This window comes from Scyliorhinus torazame, chromosome 5 (assembly GCF_047496885.1).
Source record: "Scyliorhinus torazame isolate Kashiwa2021f chromosome 5, sScyTor2.1, whole genome shotgun sequence".
In the NCBI taxonomy this organism is placed as follows: Eukaryota; Metazoa; Chordata; class Chondrichthyes; order Carcharhiniformes; family Scyliorhinidae; genus Scyliorhinus; species Scyliorhinus torazame.
Genome location: NC_092711.1, coordinates 77201903 through 77210320, shown reverse-complemented (window position 1 = coordinate 77210320; position 8418 = coordinate 77201903). Strand labels below are relative to the sequence as shown.

General features: G+C 44.5%; 1 gene segment (V, D, J or C); it reads left to right on the top strand.

The window, feature by feature from the left end:
- LOC140421446 (Ig heavy chain C region, membrane-bound form-like) overlaps positions 1 to 7660 on the top strand; it is a 41053-nt gene extending 33393 nt beyond the window's left edge. The window contains 3 exon segments of the C gene segment in view: positions 3731 to 4060; positions 6941 to 7068; positions 7209 to 7660. Of these exon segments, the coding sequence occupies positions 3910 to 4060; positions 6941 to 7068; positions 7209 to 7217 (288 nt within the window).
- Positions 7661 to 8418: the final 758 nt, after the last annotated feature.

Here is an 8418-nt window from a genome sequence, read left to right as displayed (position 1 = left end):
GAAAATGGAATGTAGACTGCAATCTTTATATTGCTGCAGGTCTGTTGTCTTCGTGTTGAACTAATCCTTTAGTTGGAGTGAAGCATTTTTAGAAACGAATAATTCTCACGAGGCTCTGAAGCTTTCTGTAGATGAATCGCCAGGAGGTTGGTTCTCAGGTGGACTTGGAAGCTGGAATAAGTACAGTACTGTGGCTGCACTGGAAAACATTCAGCTCTGCTGGTTCAGCAGGTTCCTGGTGCTTCAGATGCTTCTCACACACACATTTGCTTTGTTCAGGGTTTATTATACTGTATCCCTGACTATTAACTGCAGGGTTAAAACTCAGACCCAGAACACCGCGATACAATAGCAGTTTACGATGCTCACTCACGCTTATCTCTGCCCCAATTCGAGCTCATTCTCCTGTGTTCAATATGACACTTGGAGACCAACAGTCCCGAGATTTCATATTCCTCAAATGCTGGTTCATCCTGACACAACGAGACATTTAAGCTTCACAGGTGGCTGCAAAGTTTCCTTACTCAGATCCGTGTTAACTAAATATTGGTCACAGAATCGAATGTTGCCCACAGTTTAATGTCCATAATAACCTGTTAAGTTGCAGCCACCTTGGCAGAGTTTGTGGATCTATAATATCTAGTATCCTTGTGCCGAGCGTGACATCTTGAATCTACTCTTGGGTCTGATTAAAACAGTGCATTGTCGCTGGGTGGGATCGGCGGCATGGTAGCACAGTGTATAGCACTGTTGCTTCACAGCTCCAGGGTCCCAGGTTCGATTCCCAGCTTGGGTCACTGTCTGTGGAGTCTGCATGTTCTCCCCGTGTCTGCGTGGGTTTTCCTCTGGGTGCTCCGGTTTCCTCCCACAAGTCCCGAAACGTGCTGTTAGGTAATATGGACATTCTGAATTCTCCCTCTGTGTACCCAAACAGGCACCGGAATGTAGCGTCTAGGGGTCTTTCACAGTAACTGTCACTGTTTTTTAAAAAAAATTCAAATTTTTTTTAATTCTCCTCCTTTTTCACATTTTCTCCCAAACTTACACCCACCAACAATAAACAATAATCAGTAACAAATATGTCAATCCCCATGTCAATAACAACGATCCCATCCTCCCACCAAACCCCAAACATTAGCCCGCATGTTCACACAAACAAATGACAAAAAGGAATTAGGGATCACCCATAGTCGCCATTAACACACACACACACCCTCCCCCCAACCCTCCCACCCCCCCCCCCCCCGCCCCAACTAATGTTCTATGTTATCTGCTTCTTGAAAGTGCATAATGAATAATGCCCATGAATTGTAGAACCCCTCCATCCTTTCCCTCACTTCAAACTTAACCTTCTCAAGAGTCAAGAATTTCAACAGGTCCCCCCGTCATGCCAGGGCACAGGGTGGAGAGGTTGCTCTCCAACCTATCAGGATCCGCCTTTGGGCGATCAACGAGGCGCAGGCTACAACATCTGCCTCCGCACGCGTTTCCAACCCTGGGTGGTCCGACACCCCGAATAGGGGCCAGTTTCACGTGGACCACTTTAGAAATTATCCTAAAAACCTCCTTCCAATAATCCTCTAGCTTTGGACAGGACCAAAACATACTGCCCCCCCCCCTTCCCCCCTCGACCGCAACGTTCACACACATCTTCTACTCCTTCAAAGAATCGGCTCATCCTCGCCCTCGTGAGGTGTGCTCTGCATACCACCTTCAGCTGTACCAGCCCCAAACTTGCGCATGAGGTGGAGGCATTCACTCTCCGGAGCACCTCACATCAGAACCCCTCCTCCATATCCTCCCCCAACTCTTCCTCCCACTTTGCTTTGATCCCTTCCAGTGGTGCCTTCTCCTCTTCCAAAATAGCTCTGTAAACCGCCGACACTACCCCCTTCTCCAGTCCCCCTGTCATCGGCACCTCCTCCAGCAATGTGGAGACCTGCTCCACCGGGAAGCTCTGTATCTCCTTTCTGGCAAAATCCCGAACCTGCATGTATCTCAACATTTCCCTTTGCTCCAGCCCATACTTCGCTTCCAGCTCCTTCAAACTTGCAAATCAACCCCTAAGAAACAAATTTTTTTGTGTCTTAATCCCCTTCTCCTCCCATTTCCGAAAATTTCCATCCCACTTCCCTGGCTCAAATCTGTGGTTTCCCTGAATCAGCATTTCCCTTGACCCTGCCCCCAACCCGAAGTGTTGGCGAAACTGGCTCCAAATTCTCAATGAAGCTATTATTACAGGACTCCCTGAGTATTTCCCCGGGGCCATCGGGAGCGGCGCTAATGCTAGTGCTTTCAATCCCGACCCGCTGCACAAACTGTCCTCCATTTGTCCGTTCTGATCCACTGGGAATCAACCCCACTGACCCAGCTCCGCTCCTTCTCCACATTCACCGCCCAGTAGTAATACATCAGGTTCGGAAGACCCAAACCCCCTGCCTGCTTTCCCCTGTAGCAGCACCTTTCTAACTCTGGCCACCTTCCCTCCGCATATGAACAAAGTAATCCTTCCCTCAATCTCTTTGAAAAAAGCTTTTGGCAGGAAAATCGGCAGGCATTGAAAAATAAACAGAAATCCCACAAGGGAAAACAACCTCTTAAGAAGCTCCCTGAGAATCTTTCATGTCTCGATTCGGCTGCCTTCATTCCTCTAAACTCCAATAAGTACAACCCAGCCGACTTAACCTCTCCCCATAAGAAAATCCCTCCATACGCGGGATCAACCTCGTGATCCTTCTCTGGAATGCCTTCAAAACCAATTGTCTTCCTTAGATAAGGGCACCAAAACTATTCAAAGTATACCAGGTGCAGTCTAACTAATGCCTGTATAGTTTTAGCTCGACTTCCCCATGTTTATATTCTATTCCCTTTGAAATAAATGTCAACATTCAATTTGTCTCCATATTACCTACAGAACTTGCTTTGTGTGGTTTCTGCACGAGGACCCCCAATTCCCCCGTTACTTTAGCTTTCTACAGTCTTTCTCCATCTAAATAATATTCCGTTATGTTCTTCCTCCTACCAAAGTGTCTAACCTCACATTTTCCTACATAATGTTTCATCTGCCAAGTTTTTACTCAGTAAGTTACGCTGTCTCTGTCCCTCTGTGGATATTCTGTAATCCTCACCACTTGCCTTTCTATTTTTGTATCTGCAGCCATGGCAATAGTACATTCACTTATTAAACACAGTTTTGAAATTCATGTATATCACATCTACTGGTCCCCCTCTCTCTCGCCTTCTCGTTATCACCTCAAAGAAGTGCAATAAATTTGTCAGGCATGATTTACCCTTCACGAAGCCGTGTAGACCCAGCTTGATTACACTCTGTATGCTTAAATGCTCAGCTGTTAATGTCCCTGGCCTATAGTTACCTGTTTTTGATTCCCTCCCTTTTCAATAAGGGTGTTACATTGGCAGTTTCCCAAACCTCTTGGGGTAAGGTGGGAGGAGCCTGGAGTGGAGCTTATACGCCAACACAGAGCAGTTGGGCCGAATGGCCTGTTTCCCTGCTGTACACTTTCTGAAACTTTCGAATCCAATATGTAAATTCTCAGGGTAAAGGCTTGTGTCCACCTCAGCTCCGAGCTGGGAAACCGGACAGATCCCAAAGTGGAAAATGGAAACCTTTAAAATCCAACACAAAACACATTTCTCTCACATCCAACCCGCGGTTCCATTGTCTCCGGAATTCCCCATTTTATTGACATTTATTGTACATTTTCTGCAGATCCCAATCCGCGGGAACCGTCCGTCTCTGTCCTCCTGCCCTCGGCTGAAGACGTCTCCGCTCAGAGATTCGTCTCCCTCAGCTGCTTAGTGAGAGGTTTCTCCCCCCGAGAGATCTTCGTCAAGTGGACCGTCAATGACAAGCCGGTGAATGCCGGGAACTACAAGAACACCGAGGTGATGGCGGAGAACGGCAATAACTCCTTCTTCATGTACAGCCTGTTATCCATTGCAGCGGAGGAGTGGGCCAGCGGCGCTTCTTACTCCTGTGTGGTGGGACATGAAGCCATCCCCTTGAAGATCATCAACAGAACGGTTGATAAATCCAGCGGTAAACCCAGTTTTGTGAACATTTCCCTCGCTCTGATGGACACCGTTAATTCATGTCAATGAGAATCTACCAATTGCATTTCAAACTGAAATAACAATAAAGGTTTTTTCCTCCAATTGTGATTTAAATACACAGCCGCTTAATTAATGGAGCTTCCACTTTGCTGATATTAGATCTGTTCAAGGAGACCAAGATTTCTACAGGTCTCAGCCCCAAGTCTGATACAACCAGAGCTCCCAGCTCAGATACACCCTGGGTCAGTGACAGAATGAAACTCATTCATTCCAGGATTCAGCAAAATATCTTCATTGACTTTCCTCCCGCTGAGGAGAAATCGGACACTTTCCCATTTCAGACAAACAAACACATCATATTTAGACCTCGGTGTTCCTGTTTCTCTCATTGTCCATTCCATTAAAATTAATGTCAGCTTTAAATTGCTGTATCACACCCACTGGGAACTGAATTGAGGGTCACACAGAAACATGGACCAATAGTCCCCATCAAAGAGAGGGGAAAGGGAAATTGTTAATCCACTGTCCCCCACTTCACCTACAAAGAGAGGGGGAGGTGCATTAGTTAATCCACTGTCTCTCCACTTCGCCAACAAAGAGAAGGGGAGAGGCATTAGTTACTCCACTGTCTCCCCACTTGCCCAACAAAGAGAGCAAAGGGCCAATACTAACCCATTTTACCTCCATATTCCAGACCAAAAGAGGAGGAAGGTGATGAATGAACTCTCTGTCTCTCCACCTCCAGCAGGGAGATCCCAAAGGCAATTTGCTGAGCTGACCAGAGAGAGGGAGATTATTAACTCAATATCTTCCCAGTCCCCAAGCAGGGAGTTTGGAAGTAAACGGTTCTCTAGACTAAGAACTCAGTTACTGACATTACAAGACGGCATGTAGCTTACTGGCTGAAGGGTTTCAAAGGCCATAATTATAAAGAGGTTCTGAAAGTATCTATTTGTGCAACATAATTGTTTTAGCACTCTTGTTCGTCTTGTCAGTATGCTAAAACTGATTCCCCAAAATCCAAATCCAGACTGGTGATTGAATTCTCCCTGGGTTTTCACTGATCTCTCCTGAGGCACCTCTTTGTATTTTTGCATTAGGTCACCTGATGTCAGCTTGCATCTCACACAAAACACATTTATAGCAGAAAGTTCAACATATTCTACATAGGTATCAATAATACCCACAACTGGCCAAGCTACAGGCAGCTGATACAAATACACAGACAGATTAAGACACAAACACTACACACACATGCACACGGGCTCACACGTAGACACAAACACACACATAGACCCACACATAGAAACACATGCATAAACATACACCCAGGCATAACGAACCACACATATTTTGACACAAAAACACACGCAAACATGCGCAAAAATTCACAAACATGCACATAAACACAAGAAAGCACATGTTTATACACACACAGACACACGTGCACATACACACACAAATCCACACACACAAGCGGGCACACAAACGTACACAAACAGACACATACAACCACATGTTCACACAGATACACAAACATATAAAACCAGACAAGTAGGCTGACAGAAGAATATGAAACACAAATGTAACCAATGACATGTACATTAGCACAATTTCACGATGACAGAAATATTTCCATTCAAACAGAGACAATAATCCACACTAACACACTTATGGGCTCATGTGGACACATAGCTGATTCATACACACATTGACACGAACACACATGAATACACATGGAGGCATCAATACACATCAATAGATAGTTAGAAACAACCATCAACGCATAAATAGCACTGGTGCTTCACGGCGCCATAAACCCGGGTTCAATTCCAGCCTCGGGTGATTGTCGGTGTGGAGTTTCCACGTTCTCCCGGGTCTGTTCCTGTTTCCACCGCGTGCTCCAGTTTCCTCCCACAGTCCAAACATGTGCAGGTTAGGTGGATTGGCCATGTTATATTACCACCTAGTGCCTACAACGTTAGGTGGGGTTACGAGGTTCTGGGGATAGGGCAGGGGCATGCGTCCAGGTAGAGTGCTCTTTCGGAGGGTCGGTGCAGACTGAATGGGCCGAATGGCCTCGTTCGGAACAGTAGGGATTATATGATGATGATTGTATGATGAAATACACGCATCAACAAACACACAAATGCACTTATCCAGACACAAACATTAAGACACTGACATGCATGTTGAACGTATAAAGACACATTAACACTTTCATTACTGGAAAGGGAAGTATAAACTTATATTAACACAGGCATTAATAGATAAACATAAATTTCAACACACAAACACACACAATAAAACACTCATATATACACATTGACAGAAGTTAAACAAAGTTCACAGACAGGCGCTGACACACAAATACACAGATCAATACTCATTGACACATGAACACACACAATGACACTTACAAAGACATCGGGACACACAAAAGACTAAAGCAAAACACGAATTTCGCATCTACACAGACACAAAAGATAAAGAACAAACACAAACATCAGGCAATGGCGGCACGGTGGCATAGTGGTTAGCACTGCTGCCTCACGCCACCATGGACCTGGGGTTGATCCCGCTCCTGGGTCTCTGTCCCAGTGGAGTTTCTCCGTGACCCGTGGGTCTCACCCCGACAACCCAAAGATGTGCAGGGTAGGTAGATTGGTCACGCTAACTTTCCCCTTTATTGGAAGAAAAAAGTTACAGAGATCGATTTCTGAGTATCATGAACTCAACAGTAGATATGCAATGACAAATATATTAAAGAATGAATTAGCAGCGGGAGAAAATGAAGCGAGAATATTAAAAACATATCCTGGATTAATAAACAATCTGATTATAGTTATTTGCTCTATCCCCGTAGATACCACAGACCACACCTGGACTGAAGACTATGAGGATGATAACGGGAACATCTGGACGACCGCTTCCACATTCATCACCCTGTTCTTCCTGAGCATTTCCTACAGCGCTGCAGTCACTCTGGTGAAGGTGAGAAGATTCAATCCACTCACACTTTAAACTGACAGAAGCAGTTTCAAAAATCTCTAAATGTTTGATTGATTAAAAACTGTAACATCAATGTCCCAGATCATAAACATCTGCTTCGTCATTTTCTCTCTCTTTTACAGAACAAGTGATCGGTTGACTTTCGAACGCTGTAGATTTTCCTCAGCTGTTTATTATGGTCTGTGTGTGACACAAATACAATATCTCCTCTTGGTGCCTCTCACAGTAAAATCCTCTCAGTTAATTATTCTGAATCTGTAACTGAGACAATCATGGACAGTATTTCTGTTTTTCAGTTTGAAATGTACGAGATAATTTTGGCTGTAATGTAATTGTAGCTAATAATTTCTCTCAATGTTATGCCTAAATAAGTAACTTATCTGGTACCTTATTTACAACAGTTGCCTTCCCTTTATGTTGAGTTCCTGTTCTCTCTTTCTTGTGTCTGTTGCAGTTGTACATACATTTGGCAGCTCAGAGGGCATGTGTTCTGTTCTCAGTGTGACCCTCAATCGTTCTGTTCCCTTTTGTTAATTCAAAATAAGCTTTTCTGTAATATTTTCTCTGAAATTGTAATAAATATTAAATGAAAAATGAAGAAAATAAGACTTTGCTGAACTCCTTTCTCTAAGGTCCTTCGGCAGCGCCCCATTTCCCCGATTACACAGTTTTCTCCCCTTTCCCAGACAGATATTTCTCACCAGCTGGGATGTTTCTGAACTCAAGGCCCCAGTGAAAGCGCCACTGCGCCACCAAGCGGCCAATCTCGGTAATGACACCTTCGCCTTTGCCTTATTTTGGTAAACTCCAGAGGCAGAATGCCAGTTAAAGAATTCCACAGATTCACTACCCTCCGAGAGAAGAAATGTCTCCTCATCTCTGTCCTAAATTTGAGACCCCCTTCCTCTGAGATTATGCCCTTTGGTCCTAGACTTTCCCACAAGTGGAAACACGATGATTTTTCAGGCTGTGTAACTGGTTAAAGCTCTTTCCACAGTCAGTTCACTGGAACACTCTCACTCGGGTGTGTGTGTCCAGGGCTTTTCCAGTCACACTGATGTTTGAAATCACTTCCCACAGTCAGAACAGACAAGCACATTGACAGTTTGTGATATTTAAATCCTAATGAATTGAGTGACTGTCAGATCTCGATGTTATATTTGGTTCGAGTTGCCAGGCTGCCAATCCTCCCGTTCTAATGCATGAAAAAGAAGTTTACAAAAATGATCACTGTAAGAATAGGATAGAAATTCACAACAGATCATTCTAGTTTCTATCGAACCTTCTTTCCTCTCTTGCTTTCCCCAAGCATGGGGCCCAGTCACAATAAAA